This window comes from Leucopleurus acutus (assembly GCF_964270905.1).
Source record: "Leucopleurus acutus genome assembly, chromosome: 17".
Taxonomy (NCBI): domain Eukaryota; kingdom Metazoa; phylum Chordata; class Mammalia; order Artiodactyla; family Delphinidae; genus Leucopleurus; species Leucopleurus acutus.
In genome coordinates this window covers 10,807,074-10,831,639 of record NC_139159.1, presented here as the reverse complement: position 1 = coordinate 10,831,639, position 24,566 = coordinate 10,807,074, and the positions used below count along the sequence as shown (strand labels likewise).

At 39.6% G+C, this 24,566-nt stretch overlaps 1 protein-coding gene across 1 annotated transcript in view; it reads left to right on the top strand.

The window, feature by feature from the left end:
• The first annotated feature begins 230 nt into the window (after nucleotides 1-230).
• Nucleotides 231-24,566, top strand: part of CYP7B1 (cytochrome P450 family 7 subfamily B member 1) — a 180,857-nt gene continuing 156,521 nt past the window's right edge. Inside the window, exon 1 of the mRNA XM_082858837.1 lies at nucleotides 231-478. Within this exon, the coding sequence (XP_082714963.1) occupies nucleotides 366-478 (113 nt within the window). The 5' untranslated portion in view covers nucleotides 231-365. The remainder of the gene's footprint in view (nucleotides 479-24,566) is intronic.

Below are 24,566 nucleotides of genomic sequence, written 5' to 3'. Positions count from 1 at the left end.
GCGGCTCGAGCTGGGGAAATCCTAGCCCCTTTCCCCCTCTTCTCTAGCCCTTCTTCCTGCCCCGGGGGCGGGGGGGCGGGGGTGGGCGGCGCGCAGTTTTCCAGAGGCGGCCGGGCGGGAGGCGGTGGCCGAGCGGGGCGGTGCGCATGGGTGGGGGGGGGGGGTGGGCCGGGGGAGGGGAGTCCGGGAACTTTGAGACTCGGCCCCGGGGGCCCTCGGTGACATTTCAGGCGGCGCCTCGCCAGGCCAGCCTCCCGGGACCCTCTGCCGGCTGCAGACTCCCCGGCCGCGCAGCTCGGAGAGACACCCCGGGCCGCCACCCGCGGCCGCGCGCGATCCGGACGGCGGAAGACGTGGCCGCGGGCATGGGCAGCTTCTCGCTGGAGCCGTGGCTGCCGCGGCCTCTCAGCCCCCCGGGCCTGGTCCTCGCTGCGGCCCTGCTGCTGCTGGTACTGTATCTGCACGCCCGGCGCACCAGGTAAGCGCCCAGCCGCCCGGCCGAGCAGCCTCGCGCCTGGGTCACGCATGCGTCGTGGGCCCCGCGACCGCGCGCGACCCAGATGGTCCAGGGAGCCCCTTCCATGACTGCGGGCGCCGCCGTCTCTGGGGGTCGTGTGTAAAGACAAAGGCTTCGTCTGCCTCTTTCCCAGGCACACGCACACGTATGCAAGCGTGGGGACCAATTCGATTTGCTGCTCCGGGCTCGGTTGTAGTCTGCTCTAGGTTTGCATTATACGTTATGCATCACGCATGGCTTCCAGACACGCTTTGGTGCCTTGTTACCGTGAGTTGATGCTTTGTGGCCTAGCATTCATAGAGTATTTCAGGAGCGGAATTTTCTTTCTTTTCATTCCACTAAAAGTGAAATGTTTTAGGAAAATGCCAGTGTAAGGTATGAGCAGTACCTCTGGGTGCCTGTCAGTGCCTCAGTTTACCACTGGTCCGCATCTGGAAAAATGCACCTCATGGGATTTTTGTGAGGACTTAATGAACTTATAATGTGTATTTTATACATTTACTCCGTTATTTTCATTAGAACAGAATAAACAACATATTAACACCAAAACCCAGAAGTGTGTCACTTCATTATCTGATTTGAAATGTGGAAGGAGAAACGAGAAGTTCAACATAAAAGCGCTCACTTTGAAATCACTCTTTGTCTTTTCTAACCGGGTCACTTTTCATACTATCGGGTTCTTCTTCATGGCTTTTTTTTCTTTTTTCCTCCCTTGTTTTTTGTTTTTGTCTGATCATCTGGGTGGAGTGTGTGGTGTCATTCCCTGAGGTAGGGCAGGTTTGGTGGGACGTGTTAGATAAATAGTGAAGTCTGTGTTTCTGGTGCTCAGTGGCGAGGTCCGGGGAGGATATTTAATTATGAAAGTCACAGATATGAAAATGGAACATAAAATCATGAGTATAGATTGGTCACCTTGTGAAAAAGTTTGATGGAAAAGTAGGGGGCCGGGCCACTCTCCTTGTTGAAGAGTCTGGCAGAAGAAGAAGGACCACCAAAGGAGACTGAGAAGGAGAGGCCAGTGGCATGGGAAGAAAACCAAGTGAATGTGGTGTCCCAGAAGCTAGGTAAGGACATATTTAAACAAGTAGAGGGAGTTACCTGTGTCAGATGCTGCTGAGAAGTCTAGTGTGTTGAGGACAAAGGACCATCAGAGTTGACAAGATGCCGAATTGGTAAGAGTGAAGCTGAGAGTTAATGGGCATGGTAGCCTGTTGGAAGTGGATTGAAGTGCTGTCTGTCCTACAGTAGCTAAGATTTTATATTCAGACAAGAGTGCAATGTAGTATTGTTTCATATCTCTTGAGCCAGTAATTCCAGTAATTTTATTTAAAGAAATTGCTCCTGGTGAAATAATCGTGAAGGTCCTTAAAGATTTCACCAGCTCAGTGCTCATCAGGGCTGCTTATAATAGTGAAACATTAGGGAAAAAAACTAGATTTCTGAAAAATATTGGTTTAGTTAAAGAAATTCTAGCATATCCGAGTAGTAGAAAGGTTATGTAGCCATAAAAAACTATAATGTAGACTATATGAAGACATAGAAAGCCATATTCAAGATAGATTAAGTGAAAAAAATTTAAAAACACTGTTCGTATACATGGTGTCCATGACCTCCAGCCAAAGACTGCTAGGAACACACCTGTAGTGGAACAAGTTGAGTTATTGTTTATGGCAACTAGAAGGACCACACGCCATTCATTCTGGGTAAAAGAGTGTAGAAAGGACCTATTTATGGCATTTGGGTTTGTGTTATGTGATTTGGGGGAAGGTTCCAGGAAGCAAGCTTTTGCTCTGTTGGTAAGATACTCTCAGAAAGCTGGGGCTGGTCTATGACTGGAAACCTTAATCTCCTCTATGAGGCAAGAGGAATGCTTTGAGGCTGAATCAGTAATTAGTAAGAAACAGACTCTAGAATTAGTAAGGTTTGGGGGATATTTGGTCATTTTATTGACTTAGTATTCATGATTTTTGTCAGTATTTAGACATGATTATGGATTGATCTCGTTTTTGACTTTATAATAGTCACAGAGTGGCTTTCTTTGATCACTTAAATGTTTGTTATTAAGAATGGCTTAATGTTTGTTCAGTTGTTTCTGTTCATCAGAAGAGCGAAGTGTGGTAGCTACTGTCAACTGAAGAGAAATACAGAACCTAAAAGTTGTGAGTTATGTTGTATCCCGGAAACTTACTGAAGACTATATAGCCCAGAAGACAGCCTCTCAGGTAGCTCTGAGGAACTGTTCCGAAGAGGCAAGGGAGGCGCCAGGATATATAGGAGTTTTTGCTGAAAAAAAAAAAAAAAAATCATACAGTTGAACATCAAAAGATTACTGCTGATCACAAAAAAACAGACATTTCAAGTTAACGATTTTAGTGCTTTTCTATGTATGGGAAGGTGCAAGAGTCCAGGCTCATTGAAATGATTTCTTATATATGTATCTTCACTACCTGGGGCCAGCATCCTGTTTTTCTCCATCCTGAATTCCCCCCAGAGTGCCCCACACGGTCAGGGGTGGCTACAGTGGCTGGTGGCTAGACAGCATTTTGTTTACTAGAATGGCAGGCAACACTTTTTGTCCGCATTAGGAGTGCCAAGCAGGCATCTCGATGTCAGGGGTTGTGTTTATCTTTCTTAAAAATATAAAAGGCTGCAAGGATATACCACAGACATTTGAGGGGGGGGGCAAATTTACATACAGTGAAATGTGTAGATTTTAAATGTACCGTTCGATTAGTTTTCATACATGTAGACACCCGTGTAACCGTCACCCCAGTCAAGAAATAGAATATTTTCTCGCACCTCTTTCTAGTTAGTCCCCACCCCTGAGCTCTGATTTAGTTTTGCCTGTTCTTGAACTTCTTATAAATGGGATTATGCAGTATCTTCTTTTGTGTATGGCTTTCTTCTGTCGACAAAGTGATTTTGAGATTCACCCATGTTGTTGCATATATCAGTAATTCATTCATTCTGTTTCATTGCAGAGTAGTTTATGTTCTCTCTATATAAACTGTGGTATATACATGTATATATCTACTATATATATATATGTATATATACTACATTTATTATGTATGTGTGTGTGTATGTGTTTACTACAAGTTGGTCATCTATTGTCCTTTTAATGGACTTTTAGTTATTTCCAGTCCGGGACCATTACAAATAAAGCATATGTAGACATTCTTTTACAAGACTCTTTGTGGACATATATTTAGTTCCTTCTTGGGTTAAAATCCTGAAACCTATGAGAAGGTTGATGGATCATAGGGTAAAGACTTATACTCACACCCATTTTGGAAAATGCCATTTTTCCAATGTAATTGTACTTTTGTAACACTTCCACCAGTACATACTATATGAGAGTTCCAGTTGCTCGCTATTTTCACCTATGTCTGATGTGGCCAGTCTGTTAGTTTATAAACCCTATCTTTCTAGATTCTGAATTTTATTGTCTTCCCCTGAAGAGTGTTGCATTTTGTTCTAGTGTGCAGATGTATTTCTGGCCGATTCTCTTGAACTTGGGGGAAGCTTAGTTTTATCCTTTATAAAGATGAGTCTATGGAAAGCTCAGGATATTTACCAAGCTTCTTTTCTTTGATAGGATTCAAACCCTAAACTCCTGTCTCCCCAGCAGTGGGCAGCAGCAGAAATCTCTGCTCGGTTCTTTGAATATTGCAGCTGATGCTTTCCACAGGGCTCTTTGAAGTCTCCTCCACAGATGCACACTTCCAGGTTTGGCCAACAATTTGAAGGGTGTCTATATGCATGTTTTTCTAGGTTTCTCTTCTTGACTTCCAGCCACTTCAGTATCCCAAACTCTTGACACCTCAGTCAGTAATATTGTAGCTTTTTGCTTGAGTTCCAGCTGTCTCTCCCCCTTGCAGACGGGTCAGAGGAAATGCTGTCTACCCTGGACTTAATTCATTATGGGTCTGTTCTTTAAGGGTTGACTCCCCTTCAGTATCTGCCTTCTTTTGCTTGTTCTCTAGTGCATTTAAATCATTTTTTTTGTTTTGTTTTGTCTTTTGCTATCTGTGAAAATGTTAGGTTATTTCAAGCTATCTCACCATTACTGGAACCCAAACCCAGACTTCTAACAGTGATTATATCTAGGTGATATCTTTTTTGTGAAATGATTATTATTTCCTTTTTCATGCTTATATTTTTAAATTGTCATAATACATACGTATTTCTTTCATAAGACAAAAAGAATGATACATTTAAAATAAAACTTTGATAAATTCTTTTAAAATGTTTTTAATCATTTTTTTCTTTTTAGAAGAACCAGCATTCGGGGTCAGTGTAGTAATAGGATTCTAACTTAGAAGATAAGATTTGGGTGGTGCTAGGAAGCCCAGTTCATTTCCAGAAAGTCATGATATATATATGATATATATATATGTGGATATATATAAAAAATATGAAATATGTTTTTGTCCAATAATTAGATACATGTTTTTAAAAAATCACTAATAATAGACTTAAATCACTAATGTTTTTAAAATCACTAATCACTAATCAAAAATCACTAATAATAGACTTAAATACAGATACATACTTTCCAATTTTTTTAGAAGACAACATCATATAAAAGCAGAGTCTGTAGCAAGGCAGAGTTGAAAACAAACACATCTCTACTATTCTTTCCCTACCTCCCCATCCCCTGTAAAAAGGACAAAAATCAGCCCTACCAAAACAATAGAAAATAAATATAAAATAGTTAAATTATTTTAAATAAATGAAATAAAAATTGGCACTAAATATTATGCTTCCTGAAGAGCACACTTAAAACAGAATTAAAAGTTTATAATGAATAGGGGAAAGTGTTTACAGAAAGTATCATGGGGAAAGGACAATAGCACACATTTTTTAAGCTTACAGCTCGGGATATGAGAAGTCTGAAATGGGCCTTATTGGCTTCAGTTAAGGTGTTGGTAGGGTTGCATTCCTTTTGGTGGATCCAGGAGAGAATCCATTTCCTTGCCTCTTCCAGCTTCTTGAGGTCACCAGAACTCCAATCTCTGTTTCAGACTCTGACACTCCTCTTCCTTTTTTTTTAAAGAAGATGTTGGGGGTAGGAGTTTATTAATTTATTTTATTTATTTTTGCTGTGTTGGGTCTTTGTTTCTGTGCAAGGGCTTTCTCTAGTTGTGGCAAGTGGGGGCCACTCTTCATTGCGGTGTGCGGGCCTCTCACTATCACGGCCTCTCTTGTTGCAGAGTACAGGCTCCAGACGCTCAGGCGCTGTAGTTGTGGCTCATGGACCTAGTTGCTCCGCGGCATGTGGGATCCTCCCAGACCAGGGCTCGAACCCATGTCCCCTCCATTAGCAGGCAGATTCTCAACCACTGTGCCACCAGGGAAACCCTTGCCTCTTTCTTATAAGGACCTTAGTGACTGCACTGAACCCACCCAGATAATATAGGATAAGCTTCCCATCTCAAGTTCCTTAATTCAGTCACATTGGCAAAGTCCTTTTTGCCATGTTAGGTAGCATATTTAAGTTAGGGATTAAGGATTAAGAGGTGGGCATAACAGCAAAGGAGACCATAAATAAGACAAAAAGACAACCGTCAGAATGGGAGAAAATATTTGCAAATGAAGCAACTGACAAAGGATTAATCTCCAAAATTTACAAGCAGCTCATGCAGTTCAATATCAAAAAAACAAACAACCCAATTCATAAATGGGCAGAAGACCTAAATAGACATTTCTTCAAAGAAGACATACAGATTGTCAACAAACACATGAAAGGATGCTCATCATTAGAGAAATGCAAATCAAAACTACAATGAGTTATCACCTCACACCAGTCAGAATGTCCATCATCAAAAAAATCTACAAACAATAAATGCTGGAGAGGGTGTGGAGAAAAGGGAACCCTCTTGCACTGTTGGTGGGAATGTAAATTGATACAGCCACTGTGGAGAACAGTATGGAGGTTCCTTAAAAAGCTACAAATAGAACTACCATATGACCCAGCAATCCCACTACTGGGCATATACCCTGAGAAAACCATAATTCAGAAAGAGTCATGTACCACAGTGTTCATTGCAGCTCTATTTACAATAGCCAGGGCACAGAAGCAACCTAAGTGTGCATGGACAGATGAATGGATAAAGAAGATGTGGCACATATATTCAATGGAATATTACTCAGCCATAAAAGGAAACGAATTGAGTTATTTGTAGTGAGGTGGATAGACCTAGAGTCTGTCATAGAGTGAAGTAAGTCAGAAAGAGAAAAACAAATACCATATGCTAACACATATATATGGAATCTAAAAAACAAATGGTTCTGATGAACCTAGGGGCAGGAGAGAAATAAAGACACAGTCGTAGAGAATGGACTTGAGGACACGGGGAGGGGGAAGGGTAAGCTGGGATGAAGTAAGAGAGTGGCATTGACATATATACACTATCTAATGTAAAATAGATAGCTAGTGGGAAGCAGCTGCATAGCACAGGGAGATCAGCTCAATGCTTTGTGACCACCTAGAGGGGTGGGATAAGGAGGGTGGGAGGGAGACGCAAGACGTAGGGCATATGGGAATATACGTATGCATATAGCTGATTCACTTTGTTATACAGCAGAAAGTAACACAACACTGTAAAGAAATTATACTCCGGTAAAGTTGTTAAATAAATAAATAAATAAATGATTTGAACCCAGGAGAGGACACCTCACAAATGACATCTTCTGGATGACATCAAAGAGAGTCCCCCTCCTTCGGAGATTCAAAGGGTCCACATTCTGTGACCTCTGAATAATCTCTCCCAGTCATCTTCCTTAATAGAAAATGGAATTAACAGCGACCATACAAGGTAGATACGAGAAGCAAAGTGCATGAGAAACGTGAACACGTTTTGTAAAGTGTGAAGTCACTTGAAAGACAGTTGGCTTGGACAATAGGCTTCCTTGGTTCTTCCCAAAGATCCTTTTCTCTTAGTTGCTGTTTAGGGGGAAAAAAAGTGGGATGAGTTTCCTTCCCTCTTTCATCCTTCTCCCCCAACACACAAATCCCCACACCTCCAAAATGCTGTAATTGGTAAGAAATAAGATTTACATGTTTTTAAGATGAATTTTAGTCAATGTAAAAATTCAATCAGTGATTTTTTTTGAGTTATGAATTGTCAAGGTTATGTAGGTAACACGTTGTTTTGAAATGTTGGTTGTTGACATAACGGTATCACACAAGTCAATTTTCTTCTTTCTAATCACTTAATTACTCCCTAAGGCGGCCCCTGGTGCCCCAGGTCCCTCACATTGTTACCATTGCCTAGAAAGCGAGAGGAACTAGGTTGTCATCACTAGTGGGTGTTTTTCTTCTTTCTTCCCTTTTTCTTATAAGAAAATGTAGGATAAGGATGTGGGCAGCTGAAAGCAAAGTCATTATCTATTCAGAAGAATGCTGATCTAACAGGTGGATTTTTATGTTTTTACATAGGAGGTGATAGGGACATCTCCAGGCACATTTGTGACTCTTGATTAAATGACTGATCAATTCCTGCAGGGTGCTACACTTACCTTTACTAAGCTGCGGAGTTTGGATTGGTCTTGTTACCATTTGAGACATTTCAGGCTGCATCACTATTTTATTTTGTAACTTAAAAAAAAAAGTTCCTAAAGATAGAGAGTATTCCCACTATGTAATTAGTGGAACAGGTAAGTTCTGAAAAACACATACTTTGCTGTTTAGTTGTGTGTCATTCAAAGTGACGATTCTGGAGATTAAGTTTTTCACACTTAATCTCCAGAACCTGTGAATAAGTCACTCTGCAAAGCGGAATGAAGGTTGCTAATCAACTAACCTTAAAATGGGGGGTGATACCAAACTATGGGGTGGGCCCAATGTAATCACACAATAAACCTGGAAGAGGGAGGCAGGAGAGGAGGTCAGTTGACTATTGCTGGCTCTGGAGATGGATTAAGGAGTGCCAAGGCCAAAGAATGCAGGCAGGCTCTCGAAGCTGGGTAAACAAGGAAACAGATTCCCCTCTAGAGCCTCCAGAAAGAAATCTCGCCCTGCTTACACCTTGATCTTAGCCTAGGGAGAGCCATTTTGGACTACTGGCCGACAGAACCACCCGATAGTAAACTAGTATTGTCTAAACCACAGATTTGTGGTAATTTGTTACAGTGGCCACAGAAAGCTAACACAACAGCCGGATCCCCCGTACTCTTTGCATTAAACTATACAGCCTCTTGCAAGAAGTTTCAGAGAGCAGAAAAGACTGGGACTGGAAGGAATCACTTTGCTGGTGGCCCACGAGGAGCAGGATAGAAGGCAAACATTTGTACATACTCAGTGTCTACGCTAATACATAATAATTGGAGAATTTTTGGTCCCAAAGTTCGGAGAGTACCACGAGCTATTCATTGATGTCTCTCTTCCTTAGCCATCAATTCACAAGTAAGGTTTGAATGTTTGTTATGTATCCATGTAACTCTGTGCATCTTTAAAATCTTTTGGAAAATGTGATGTGGGCTGCAGGCATTGAGGTGCATCCCTGCTTACTGCTACCCACAGCCTGGAGGAGAAAGCCCAGGGTGGCTCTGAGGAGCGGAAGGGGTCCGCGGTAACAGGACGCTGTACTTCACTGATTTCCCCAAAATCAGGTGAGCAGAGAGAATCATCAGCTGCAGAGGAAAGATTAACGGCTTCTTGGAGAAGAATATTTTTGTACTTTATCCAGAGTAAAACCCCACTGAAACGACTTCAGGTTACTGTTCTGTGAAAGACAAAGGACAAAGTTATAGAATGCCCCTTTGCTGAACAAGAGAAGGTGACATCTATTATATCATGCATTTTTATAGCTGAAGTGCTCATTTTATGGCTTTGGCATTTTTTTTCAACATAGAAGGATTTGGGATGGGATCATTTTTTTTGTCTATAGGAAAGTGGAAAGGATTAATTAAGTCTGTAATTGCTTAATACAAAAATTAATAGAAATTTTAATAAAAGTACAATCATAATAGGATTTAAATCCATTGTCATTTCTCCTCATAACTTTATCCTAAATAGTTGTAATAATGAAGAAGAAACTATAAAAGCTTGACTTCAGTTTTAGCACTAGCACAATACCTAGCCCTGAGTAGGTCCTCAGTGAATACTTGTTATAAGAATGAAGGATGAATGAATGGGTTTGGTGCAGTAATTGTTATCTATTTCCAATGTGAATATTTTAGAATTGTAGATATTGATATCATAATATACATATCTAGAATTGTAGATATTGATATCAAAATATACAAACTGTATACAAAAATGATAAATGTCATACATATCAATTTTCTGCCACTTTGATTAGAAAGTGAAGATTTCATAAGCAAATGCTTACCTATCATGAATATTTACAAGTGGAGAGCATATATTGGTTCAATGATCATTCTTCAGTATAAACTAGACTGAAAACATAGCAACTGGAGTGCAGTCAATTCCTAAAATTCCTGCTTCTGAAAATTCAGAGTTTAAAAATACGTATTGTTAACTTTCAGCTTTAGGTTCTGGATTTGTATAACTGGGCTTACGTTTCTGCTCCCTGGTGTGGGTGGACAGTGTGCTTTGTTGAACAGATCAGAGCTCCTTTGTGAAAGGGCTGAGCCTGGTATTGGTTAATCACATAGATTCACACACATTTTCGTCTTTGGTACCCTGAACACTAATAATGGTGGGATGATTACTGATAAATATTAGAGACCAGCATTGCTCTGGTGAAAGCATTGCTTTGTATTAGCTGTCCCTTAGGACTGTGGTCCCCAAACCCCTTTATCCCAGAAGACAGGTGGTTTGTTGTTTGGTCATGTCTAGTGGTGACACTGTGTTTTGGCAGTGCTGTACTTTGCGGGCAGGATGTGAAGGGATTAACATTTTTGGATGATGGATAGTTACCTGGATTAGCTACTATGATATTGTTGACTTTTCAGTCTATTTTTGTGTGTTGAGTATGAAGTCCTACAGAATTGTTTTTGACTTGTCATAATGGCGGCCAATACTTTTGAGCACTTCCTATGTGCTCGCAAGACACTGAGGCAAGTACTTTATAGCCATGATTAGATTTAATTGATTGAATCCTCCCTCAAAATAACTTCCCTTATTTTACAGAGGTAAAAAAGTAAGTCTTGTTTAAATAATATTCCCAAAGTCATACAACTGGAATACTGTGCAGTTAGGGTTCAGATCCACAGTGCTTGACTTCAAGTCCGGCCATTTAACAACATTTGTGTTTGTTGTTTTACTTTTTAAATTTTCTTGCAATAATGTTCTGGCATATGCCCTTACCCTTGTCTGAAAACGAAAGTATTGAAATCTAATATGACTTTAAAGCATTTCTAGTAGAAATTTAACTAAGATATGAATACGTACATTTGGGCTTTTAAAAGAAGGATATGTTAAGACTGAAAAAAGCAGGCAGTACTAGCCTGCTGTCGTCTCCTTCGGACACTAGATGGTACGAAAGTGATTTGTTGGGCAGTGTGAGAAAACACCTGTTTTTCCTCATTCCATTTACTGGCGCTTGCACCCAGTCGCTTTAATGGCTTAGCAGAGGATTTGAGGTTCACCATGTGTCCACACTGTCCTTTGTTCAGATACAGTAGAGAACAGGACGGATCATGCCGGACCCTGTCTGTCTCTCTCTCTCTTCCTCTTTTAACATACACAAAGCTGTATATGTTAATGTATACGATTTGATGAATTTGGAGATAAGTATACATGAATGAAACCATCACCACCACCTGTGCCATAAACATATCCATCGCCTGCAAAAGTTTTCCCACCCTCTTTATTATTGTTATTAAGAACACTTAATGTCTACCCTCTTAGCAAATTTGTAAGTGTGTAATACAGTATAAACTAGAGGCACTATGGTGTACAATAGATCAGTAGGACTTATTCATATGGTATTACTGAAATTTTGTTATCTTTTGACTAATACCTCTCTGTTTTCCTCTCCCCCATCCCCTGTTAACCACTGTTCTACTCTCTTCTATGACTGTTTGAGATTCTTCATATGAGTGATATGACATAGTATTTGTCCTCCCGTGTCTGGCTTATTTGACTTAGCATGATTTCTTCTAGGTTCATTCATGTTGTCACAAGGGCAGGATTTCCTTCTTAAGGCTGAATACTATTCCGTTATAAGCATAAACCACATTTTCTTTATCCATTTGCCCATCGATGGACATTTAGGTTGCTTCTATATCTTGGGCTATTATGAATAATGCTTTAATGAACATGGGAGTGCAGATATCTCTTTGGGATCCTTATTTCAATTTTTGGGGATATATACCCAGAAGTGGAATTGTGGGATCATATGGTAGCTCTATTTTTAGTCTTTGAGGAACTTCCATACTGTTTTTTATCATGGCTGCACCAGTTTACATCCCCACCAGCAGAGTACAAGAGTTCCCTTTTCTCTTTTCTCCACATCCTTGCCAACACTTGGCTTTTTTTTTTAATATATATGTACTAGAGGTGTGAGGTTATATCTCATTCTGGTTTTGATTTGCATTGCTCTGATGACTAGTGATGTTGAGCACCTTTTCATATACCTGTTGGACATTTGTGTGTCTTCTTTAGTAGAATGTCTATTCAGCTCCTTTGCCCATTTTTTAATCAAGTTATTTGGTGTTTTGCTATTGAGTTGTCAGAGTTCTTTATAGATTTTGAATATTAATTCTTTATCAGATACATGGTTTGCAGATGTTTTCTCCCATTCTGTAGGTTGCTTCTTCATTTTATCAATTGTTTCCTTTGCTGTGCAGAAGCTTTTTAGTTTGGCATAATCCCACTTGTTTATTTCTGCTTTTGTTGCCTGTGCTTTTGGTGTCCTATCCAAGAAATCATTGTCAAGAAGCTTTTCCTCTGTGTTTTCTTCTAGGGAAGACTACCTCTTGACACAAAGACTAATGAGCAGGTTGAGTGTCACACCTTAATCTTCTAGAAAACTTGTAAAAATTGATTCAAGATCACTGTTTTCAAAAGGAAAATCATGTTGAGGGAACCTGGAATCAAAGGGAAAGGATACTTTCACCCTCTGGGAATCAATTAAAGATAATTGAGTGTGTTTCCCATTTTAACAATTTTTCCTAAATGGATTCTGCAACTTGTGTGTCACTGCTGCAGTTATTATTGCACTTAGAGAAGCAGCATTAAATATTGTGTGAAAAAGTGTTACAGACAGTTCAAATATTACTTGATGTAGCAAAATGTAGGTGTTTCTGATATATCTCTTGAATGCTTTCAGGTCTATAGTGAACTTTCAATCTTGCTTTGGATTTTAATGATGTTTTCCACACGGACAAAGAATCTCAGTCCTGTGTGCAGGATGTGTAACTTTGCCCTTATTTCTTTGTAGGCATACATGCAACTTCTTTCACTATGCATGCAGTGTATGTGTGTGTGAATATATAAATGTATAAATATATGTGTGTATATATGTGTATATATTTCAAACTAGTTCTACCCTTTTTGCTTGTCAGTGTGTTATACCATATGGTATAGAGCATCACGCCAAAAGATAAAAATATTCCTAGAACATATGAAATCACCAGTCAACTGAAGAAGGGTGAAGACGTTTGACCACAGCATTTGTGACTCTGATGCATTTGTGGGCCACAGCATAATGGCTTAATACCCCAATTCTAAAAACAGGACGTATTTTGAAGTTAAAGTGGCTCTTACTTTTTAAGGGAAAGAATCCAAAAGTTAAGTCTTTAAAATTTTTATTTTTCTAAAGGCATTGATTCAAATAAGTGTTTTCTTTCTATGTTGAAATTCTCCATATGTATTTACAGAACTTTCCCCTCTTATTTTAATCTCTAGATTTACCGTACAGGGAGACATTGGAGATGGAACCCACTCCATTGGTGGATGGAGTCCTTTGGTTGTAAATAACACAATCACTACACAGTTTTTTCTAACTTATTCCGTGGGTGGGATGTTTCAACCAAAAAAGAAAGGTGCAGAAGATCAAATCCTACAGTATTCCTAGGGACCATGGAATAAAGTCATAATAACAATGTGACTCAAGGCTGTTTAAGCCCCAGCAGTAAGCAATAAAGGCTCTGAAGATGGTCTACGATATTGCCTTATTGTGCTACTTAGACTTTACTCATTTTACATCTCAAGTAGATTCAGGTTCCTTTGTGCCATATTGAATATTGTATTCAACTACTTAATTGAACAAAAATAGGGGAAAAACTTCAGCAGTTAATTTCCTAGCCAAGGATTGAATATATTTTTTACTAGAGAGATAAACTATCACATAAAATAGAGGAAGCACCATTGCCATGAAATTTCTGGGTAGCAGTTCTGTAAATAGTTCTCATGTTATTTGATGAAGATCCAATCTTAATTTCTCATCTCTTCACTGATTATGATACTTATTCTTTTGTATTTAATCAGCTCTTCTAGTTGTCTTTTTTTTTTTTTTTTTTTTTTTACAAAATGGCCCTACCTGGGCTTGATTTTTACAGGGTGGATTTATAATAGAATAGTCTTGCTAGACTGCATCTTAGCAATGCCATTCTTCATTTTATGATTTATGTTTGCATTCTGCAATATCGTAGTTAACTTCTTGGACAGTGGTTGCCTTACCTTGTGACAAACATAGATCTCGAAAATGTTCAAGCAAAAGTCTTATTCCTGAAACATCTACATATTTTATTTGTTCTTGTGCTTTTCCCTGTGTTCACTAGAGATCTACTATAGAGCAGTTTCTTTAGTCCCAAATATAAGTTAATAAAGTTGAGTAGATAGGTACAGATGTTCTTAATTACATTGCTTTGGAAGATATATGAAAATTGCCTTCCACTTTATAGGCAACTATAATTTTTTTTTTTTTTTTTTTTTTTTTTTGCGGTACGCGGGCCTCTCACTGTTGTGGCCTCTCACGTTGCGGAGCACAGGCTCCAGACGCGCAGGCTCAGCAGCCATGGCTCACGGGCCCAGCCGCTCTGCGGCATGTGGGATCTTCCCGGACCGGGACACGAACCCCTGTCCCCCGCATCGGCAGGTGGACTCTCAACCACTGCGCCACCAGGGAAGCCCCGGCAACTATAATATTTTTAAAGGGCTAGTCTTTCCTCTTGTAGAAGCCAAAGTGACCGATTCATGTCAGTTTTCTCAATCTGCTTTAGTGGGACTAAGATAACTCAATCCCTCTTTGAAACTCTATATTTGTACTCTTTTAAGACAGTCATATTTGAGAAGAAATTCTGGCCAAATAGAACCAAAAGCTGAAATAATGTCTGTTTTTGGACTTTAAAAATTGTTACTGTCTTATAAAAAAGAACACATAACTGGAGTCTCAAGCAGTGCGTTTCTATGATAGGTAAGAGGGCCTTCAAGTATTTTGGGGTGACTCAGATTTGTAGGACATCTCATGACCTGTGTAATAAATTCAGAATAATGCTGGGTTACTTAATCAGTTAAAATCGATCATTCTTTGTCAACAACTGTGAACAATGACAGTTTTCTAACTGTATTTAAGATATACATGGATTTCTTTTCAAATACACCCCCTTCCTTAGAACTGATTATTATCAATAAAGGAAAAACCAAGGAAGAAACATGCAGGGGTGTTGTTTCTGTCTGTCACAGGATGACTTTATTTATTTCTAACATCTTTATTGGAGTGTAATTGGTTTACAGTGTTGTGTTAGTTTCTGCTCTATAACAAAATGAATCAGCTATACGTATACCTATATCCCATATCCCCTCTCTCTTGCGTCTCCCTCCTACCCTCCCTATCCCGCCTCTCTAGGTGGTCACAAGGCACTGAGCTGATCTCCCTGTAACAGGATGACTTTAGAAAATGACTAGAATTTTGGCTACGTCCAAAGCATGCTTTTCGCAGGGTCTCTGAAGCCTTGGTGGGATCAAGTGAAGAAGAATCCGTAGCAGCACGTGCTTTCCTTTTTCAGCTGCTATTTCCAAGCTTTCATTAGGATGGTACAGTTAGAACATGTACTAAGTATACTAAGTATGTAGTATGTACATACTTACAACATGTATCCCTATTCAAAGAGAACAAGGACCATGATATTTATGAAATCAGCAATAAAAATGAAACTCACCCAGAAGAAGAAATGGCATGATAACATTCCTCACTGTCTCTGAGCTGTTTCTGAAAATTAGAGCAAGAGAGTTGTTTGAATGGGATTGAATAAGGACATTTGGAAATTGAAGCATGTCCCCATAACCCAGAGCAGAGACAAGAAGGCCACCTCAAGAAAAGTCAGCTGAAACTCTTGGCACAAAAATGAAACAGAAGAGAGTGAGGTACTTGACCATTTATTTTTGTTCAGAATACTTCAGATTGGCAATATGGCAGAATGACTAGGGCTTTAGAGCCAGAGAGATAAGGAGTATAAATACTAGCTCTGCCACTTATTTGAGGTAAGACTTTTCACAAGTTATTTTACCTCTGGAGATAGGAGTAGTTTTGGAGGCAGGCAGATGAGTTTGGAAAGGTTTCATTGCTCAGACACTTGAAGGAAAGCAGGTGTTCACTATTCAGTCAATAGTTGTCGACCTCCTACAGTATGGAAAACCCTGAGTAGAAGGCAGAATAAGATACCATTTTTGCCTCCAAGGAGTTTATAGTTGAGTTAGGAAGACATGTCCAAATAGTTCCCAGTCTTTAAATTTCACACTTTCCTACTCTATTAATTCCATATTACTTAACACCTATATTTGTCATTGTGTACACTCTTGTTTCTTCCACATGACCTTACGGCTGTGATTTGCACTGGGAGGAAAAGTTGAGGCTACTAGGGTCAACTGTGACTACTGATATGAATTTCTCAACAATCACCAAGGCAAAGAAATGGATTTTCCACCCAAATCCCTGTTCTTAACTCAGGAGTCTTCCCTTTCATGTGTTCTTTTCAGTTCAACTCAACAAAGATGTATTGGCTACCTACAGAGATGAAAGTTTCTGTCCTCAAGGAACCCAGAAATCTATAGAAATATACAAATAATCCAGCAGTTCCATTACACCGTGTGATAGGTAATCAGGATAGAACTAAGATACAGAAAAGCAAGCGTTGATGATGGGGCTAGGTTAGAGAAATTCTTAGAGTACTTAGAGTACTACTGGACTTGGTATTGGATTGCACGTGGCTAGAAGGAAGGAGAAGGGGAGGGTGTAAGGATGACCCTTAGGGTGCTGGTCTGAGTGACTGTAACTGGGTCACTTGACAGGATAGAGACTGTTGAGGACAGGGTTTGGGGCTAAGGGGATGAGTCCACTGTATTGGACATTGTGGATGTGCAGTATCTGGGATACTGTGTGGTAGTATTATCTTTGGCAGTTGTATCCATGGACATGATTTTTTTCTTCAGTTCTACCTTCATGATTTTTATTGGTAGAAGGGACAGAGTGACCGGTAGGTTAGTAGAAGTAGCTGTCAGGTCAGGACAATTCTCCCAGCTGTCACATCTTCACCAGCATCTCATGTGACATATAAATGTTATCTGTGGGCAGTCAGATAGCTGAGTCTTAAGTTCAGGAGAGACGTCTGATTGTAGAGATAAATGCGCAGGTCACTGGCATATAGATAAGAGAATGAAGGCAATGTGAGTAGATGAGATTAAAGGGGGAGTGTAGAAATGAAAGAGCAGAGGACCAAGGACTGAGCCTTGGGCACTCCCACATTCAGAATTTAGGCAAAAGAGGACTGAGAAGGGACAATGAGTGAGGTAGAGGAAGACCTGGAGTGTGGCATCCAAGTGAAGAACGCACAAGTGACGGGAAGACAGCCTGGCGAACTCTGTCGGATGCTGCGGACAAGTAAGATGAGGACCAAGAGGTGACTTGAATTTACTGATATTGAAATTGTTGCTGATCTCAGCGGGAGAAGTTTCTTTGGGGTGGTAGAGCTGAGAACTTGTTTGGAGGAGGCTTAGTGGAAAATGGAAGGAGTGAAATCGAAGGCAGTGACTGCAGATAATCTTTAAAAAGTTTTGTTGGGGAAGGAATCAGAAATGGGACAGGAGCTGGTGGGGCACATTCAATTAAGGGCAAGTTGTTTGGGGTTATTTTTTTAGATTTATATAAGAGAAATGACAACATGTTTGAATACAAATGGGAATGATCCTATAGAAAGAGAAAATGATGATATAGACCAGAAAGGTGAGAATTTCCAGAGAGAATTCCTTGTGTTAATGAGAGGGATAGTGTATTAGTCAGGGTTCTAGAGAGAAGCACAACCAGTAAGATGAGTGTGTGTGTGTGTGTGTGTGTGTGTGTGTGGTGTATAATATATATTTTCTATGTAATATATAGAATATATACTATATATATATATATATAATATATATGCAGAGGGGTCAAGGGGGAATGCTCTGAGGGCATCACGCCCCTGGTTCCTATCACTCCCGGGGCCAGTTTCACTCCTGACTTTAGTTATGTGAGCACATTCCCCTTTAGCCGAAGCAGGTTGGGTTTCTGTCACTTGAAGTTGAAAAAGTCCTGCCAGTTGGGCAGGAAACATAAAGGAAAAAGGGGAAGGACCCAACTGACAAAAATTCTACTCTCCAAACAAATGATTCTTAATTCCCAGTGTATCAGAATTATCAGAATTAAAGTGTATCAGTTTTTTAAAAAAATGATACTCAGATCCCATCCCTGAGATTCTGATTCATTTGGTTTTCAAAAGTCCCCATAAAATCCAATCTTCAAGCTGGGTAGAGAACGATAGTTCTAAATCCTCTCAACTAAGGTCTTTAGTGACAGCTTCAAATTATTTAGATGCTGCAAATTAATCTTTGAATTAAATGATCAATTAATTTTTGGATTACGTCTGCCTGCCACTGGGAGATTTATGGGGGAAAGAAGAGGTGTTCAGATTTCCCCTGGATACATTTTATAGCTCTAGGAACCAGCCACGTGTGGAGCCCGAGGAGACCGGTGCTGGCCTGTGGGGTCCTGCACAGCATAGGAGTGACCTCAGGGGGCCGGGCACCGTGTGGACAAAGGTGTGGCCGCCCCTCTCCAGGAGCTCACCCTGGGGTTTTTATTTGTGTTATTGTTTCCTGTTTATTGTGAGGAGTATATTGGTTTTAGATTTATGGTTCAGTAGTTTTATTCTTTATGGTAGTTGAACACTTTATTGCAAATTAAGGCTCCTTAAATAATTGCTGTGTAAAGTATGCGCTTTTAATAGGCATTTACAACAGGGCAGTAGAATATACTAGAAAGAGCTTTGGTCTGTGTGTCAACAGAGCTGTGCTCGAATTCTCTTCCCATCCTATCTCAGCTCTGAAATTCAGGGCAAGTTTCTCACCCTTTTTGTGCCTTAGGGTCCCCATCTGTGAACTGAGGGACTCTAAGATCCACTTCAACCCTAAAACTCTATGACCTAAGCCATAGCTTTTTTCCCCAATTTATATGTTGCGATACAGAAGTGTTATATTTTTTTTGGTTTTATGACACTGTTGGCCTCACCTGTGGCTTATTTTCACTCCTTGTGATTGGAGTATCGCAGGGTGGCCAGTGGAAAACGTGAATGGTCTTGACGACAGTCTGCTTTCCAACTTTCCAGTGTGGTTTTTAGGAATGCATTGTGGTGAAAAGGGAGGGCGTCTGTTCACAGAACAATGTCATTGACCATACTAAACAATAAAGATGGGGTGAAGAAGAATGGGAGGAACACTGGTTCTTGCTGGACTTCTGAAAGGAAGGAGAGAGCACTGTTTCCGTGTTGTTCTGGGAAGACTTCAGGGAGGAGGTGGTGATTGGCCCAGTGTTTGCAGGATGAGCTGGATCTCAGTCTTCAGGGAGAACAAGACTTTCCCTTGTGTGCTAGGCTGGGGTGGTGGGATGACAGTGGAGGCATGGGCCAGCCAGGATGGATGATATTTGAGGGATGGAGGGAACAGATCAATTTGCCTTGGAGGAACAGAAGGAAAGACTGGAAATACAGAAAGTGCAAACTGCATGCCAGCAGTTGACACTATGGTGAAATGCAATGGATGGAGCACATTCGAGTATTAATATTTAAATCTTTTTTTAACTTTTTATTTTACATCGGAGTATAGTTGATTAACAATGTTGTGTTAGTTTCATGTGTACAGCAAAGTGGTTCAGTTATACATATACATGTATCTATTCTTTTTCACATTCAAGTATTAATATTTAAATCTTTTTATGAAAGGTTGAACAATTAAAATGTAATGGGAAATGGAGACTTAGCAGGGGTTAAAATAGTCTTTAGAAAAAGGGAATGGCGTTTGTACATCCCTCGGAGGACAGGCAGAGGATGATGTGAAGGTAGTCTGCTTCTGGGCTCTCTACTTTTGTATGTACGTCATAAGCTTTTAATCTAACAGTGATATGCCTGAGAAGTGCTTGGGTGCCAAGAAGTCTATCCTCCCTTCTCTTTTACAATCTTCCAACCCTTACTGAATCTTACCGTTGTCTCAAGGTATAAAAACCTCTTTGGTGGAGGGAAGAAAGTGAAGATTCAAAGTGTTTGTGTTTGTCAAGACTGCTTTAATCAAGGCGCCGTACCACCCCCTCCCATGCATTTCTTACGGGATTCGATTCCAATTTGACTTTTTAAATTTAATAATGTATTAAAATGTGCAAGGCATTTAATTTGTTTTGTTCAATTGAGTGCTGCTAAAGATTTTATAATTTAATGATAGTTTAACCCAGAAGAACATGTTTAACAGAGTATGATGGTCATGATCATTAAAAACAATATTTAAAATTTTAATATACATAATACTTTTTGCAGAAATGTATAATGGGGTGACATGAAAAAAACTGGTGTGTAGCTAATACTTCCGTGCAACTAACCTCATATAGTCTGTAGTCTGTTTCGGAAAATCCACCAGGCATTAGAACCAGTCAGAGGCAGGTGATTTCTTTTATTGAGGAATTTGTTTTGATTTGGTTTGATTTTTCAAATGGTCAAGTCAGGCATTTGGTTATATCTGAACTCAAACAAATCTTTGAATTCAAGCATAGCCAATTATATAATCTTAGATAAATTACCTAACTTCTCTGGGCCTCAGTTTTCTCCTACATAAATTGGGGATAATAAGACATATCACAGTTTTGACTTGGGGAGTAAATGAGATATGGTGTTAAATGCTTAGTACAGTTTCAGGTACATGGAAGAGTCTCAGTCAGTGGATTCGCTTTCGCTCTCTCATTATATGTAGGAAACTCAAGCTGATTGCAGATCAATCATTAATTTAAATATGGCTTTAAAAAGTAACCTCACTTGGAAAATTATCACAGAAAAAAAGGTGAATACATTAGTTTTTTAAAAAAATAAACTAAAGATTGGAAACGCATCAGAAGAGCAAATTACAAAATAATTGCTCCTGGAAATATAAATAATACCTCTACTTCTCCTCTGCTATTTTAGATTTTTGTACATTGTTAATATCTGTCTATCTATCTACTTGCCTATCTACCTACCAGTTTCTTAATGTAAGAAATACCCGAAAAACATTTATTATTCACTAGTAATTATAACAGTGAATAGTAAAGTGGGGGGGGAAGTTTTTGGAGGGAAGAATACTGTGGAGTCTTTTGGTTAATTTAGGCTCATAAGATTAATGCATACAACAGTTCTCTGAAAGATGATTGGAAGGATTTGCACTTTTACATGAATGACGGCCACCAAAACTAGTTTCCTCTCAAAAAGGATATGAACTATTAAAATAGATGCCTTTAATACTGTGCAAACTTGTGCTATAGTAAACAGTTGATAGCCCTGATCACTGCGTCATTTAACCAAGGTTTCAAATGCAGTACGAAAATAAGTGAAGTAACGTACTTTTTAACCTATTTGTGTTATCTTCTCGAGCTAATTCCACCCAAGTATTAGTAATTCATTGTCTCAACTTCCTGGCGTGTAAGTTATTATCAGTGTTACAGAAATTCTAGAGATTTGGGGGGAGGCTAATGATTTGGTTAATATAAGTAAAATTGACAATTAAACATGTAGCTGAAGAGGTGTCTGAAAAGAAAATCAATACGATCACTCATGAACAGGTAAGTTTATTCTCATATCGTATCGAAAATAATTGTAATACATCCCGAGTGACCCTTTCCAGACTTCTGTAGCTTTACAAATCATTCTTTAAATAGATAAAATTGCAACTATAATATTCTTCTTGATGCGCTAAAAAATCTACTGTAGTAGGTTTTTGAGCTGTAATTAGGATAACTACCATACTGTGTGACTCTCCATAAGCTGAATGTATATGTTCTGTGCTATCATTTATAACAGTTTGTGCAAACTAAAGAAATTTTCACATTTGAAAAATTTGGAAAGCAGTTCAGAATCTCAACTTTGGAACATGCCTGTCTTTCTCATTTCCCGCCTTCCTCATAAGCCCTGCATTTCTTCTCACCGTGGAAAATGCATAGGAACGAAAGGGTTGAAGACAGTACTGTACACAGTTCACACGAGGTCTTGTGAAGAAGATGGGACCACATCTTCAACCATATGGAGTGCTGGAATTTTTGGGAACAGCCCAAAATGGTAATCTGAAGTCTTATTTAGGAAACAAAACTTGTGTGACTAGAAATAGACCAATCTCTAAATATATTCTGGGTTATGTGCATTCGGGTAGAAACCACATGTCACTAAGTAGGGTTCTAGGTGGTCAACAGAGGGCAGGCATATTTTTTTACCTGAAAAAATGTGTCCACCAGTCCAGGAACAGATTCTACTCTTTTCTAATTTGATCATTTCAAGTCTTTTCTAACCTAGTGACAAATCTGTACTTATATATACATATTTTTAAATATTGTCAATCCCTTTGAGGAAGTGAGTGTTCATTTTAAGACAATTTTGATCATGAATTTTGACTTCAGAAATCTCGTTTCTACATTTTAATTTTTTAAATCATCATACCAAATATTCTGTGAAGTATTGATCCTCTCTTGGGCTTACACAGCTGAAAATAAAGTTGTAAACTATTGGGATTTTTATATTTTTTCCCCAAATAATCCATGTTACCTATGATATGTAGCTATGATAAGGTGGGTTCAGATCTCTAGACTTTCAGTCATGAGTATCTTTCTCATTTATTAGCTGCTTCCTCTTAAAGCAAATGATTGAACCACTCTGAAATTGTGTCCTTGTTCATAAAATAAAGATTTTTGTATTTCATGATCTCTCAGACCTATTTCGGGTCTGAATTTCCATTTTCATGAAAGTCTGATATTCTTTACTCATATTATAGTTTGATCATTTTCCATATTTTTTCTTACAATGCATTGACCTGTCAGCCTCTGTTTGCTAGTTCTTATAATTTGGCATATGGTTGTTCTTTGTTGCTGACTGTTTGTTTTTTTTTTTCTAGTACATTTCTTGTGCAGTTGATGGATAAAAAGGGAACCCACTGGGATTTATTTTTGTAAAATAATGTAAAAAGTATAGATATTTAGCGATGTAAGTGATTGTAAACAGCATGAAGCCCATCCATCAGAAAGAAGAAAAGGAATAAAATATACTTTTTACAGCTGTAAAATATGGAGATGGGGTTTACTTGCCAAGTCTACACAGCGAGTCACTGTGTCTGTACTTCCCTGCTCATTGTATTTTAAGATAAAAGCAAGGAAGAACAGAATTACATTTATTGAGTATCGAATATGTGTCAAATGTATTCTTAGGTGCTTCCGTATATTATGTTATTAAATATTAAAGAAGTAAAAATTCTTTATAACACTGTGAAAAGAAATTATTATGCCCATTTTATAGAGGAGAAAAATGAAATCCACAAAAGTTAGGAAAGTTATTTCAAGGCTACATAACTAATACGTGGCAGAACTGAGATCTGCCCTGGCTGAGTCTGCAGGACCGAGGTAGCAAATGAATCTTATCTCGAGCATCAGTTCCAATTAATTGATGGAGGCTACCTGAAGCGGCGTGGAGAAGGGTTTTGAAGCTGGGTCTGGCTCCTTGGGAAAGAGCAGCACATTGAGTTAGTGATCTTTGTCACAGGACTGCGGCGAGAGAGCAGCACCCAGCCAATTTATTTCTCATCCTTGAAGTAAACTCTGTTTCATGTCCCTTTCAACTTCACGAACCTATTATTCTAGATAACCATGGAAATAGGTAATGTCAGCTTGCATTCCCCTGAAAGCAGAACCTGAGACAGAGGCTTGTGTGCAGGTAGTTAATTTAAGAGTGTGACCCAGGGGGCAGGTGCAAAGGACGGGGAAGGAGGGAAAGCCAGGACAAGGGTGTGATTTGCAGCTGCCACCATTTGTACCGAACTTGGTGTGACCTCCTCAGAAGCATCATGAGGACTCTCCCCATGGGAGGATCATAGGGGCAAGAAGCATTCAGCATAGTCTCCCACGCTTTACTGGACCGGGGCAGTTCTGGGAGTGTTAGCTCCTCCGTACTGCCAGGTGGCACATGTGTGGGTGTTCAGGGGGCTTCTAGGATGTCCTCTGCTCTAGTCACGTAAGGTCAGGGGTAGAAAGCAAGAATGGCCAGTGCAGCTCGGTGAAATACTGTTGAGATGCACCCAGTGAGGCGGGGGAAACCTGCCCTGAACTCGGTCAGCTCAGTCGTGGCTGGTGTGAGCAGAGGACTGAGAGGATGTTGAAGTGGTGCCGAGGTGAACACTGACCATGGTTGATGTCTGTAACTCCCTCGGGCCTGGGGAGACTCCAGGACCTTTATAAAGGCTATAATTATGCTAGGAAAGTACTAATACCCTGTTGTCTTAAGTACTTCCTGAATTTTCCCTCTCTCTATCCTTTTCCTGACTGATAGAAAGTTGGGCTTACAAGTATCAGTCTGTTTATAAGAGAGCAAGTATGTTAAGCATTAGTAATTCTATTTTGTTGACCTGTCTATTATGTGTCAGCCTCTGTACTAGACTCCATAAGCCCACTCATCCTTTTTTTTTTTAACATCTTAGTGGAGTATAACTGCTTTACAATGGTGTGTTAGTTTCTGCTTTATAACAAAGTGAATCAGCTATACATATACATATATCCCCATATCTCCTCCCTCTTGCATCTCCCTCCCACCCTCCCCATCCCACCCCTCTAGGTGGACA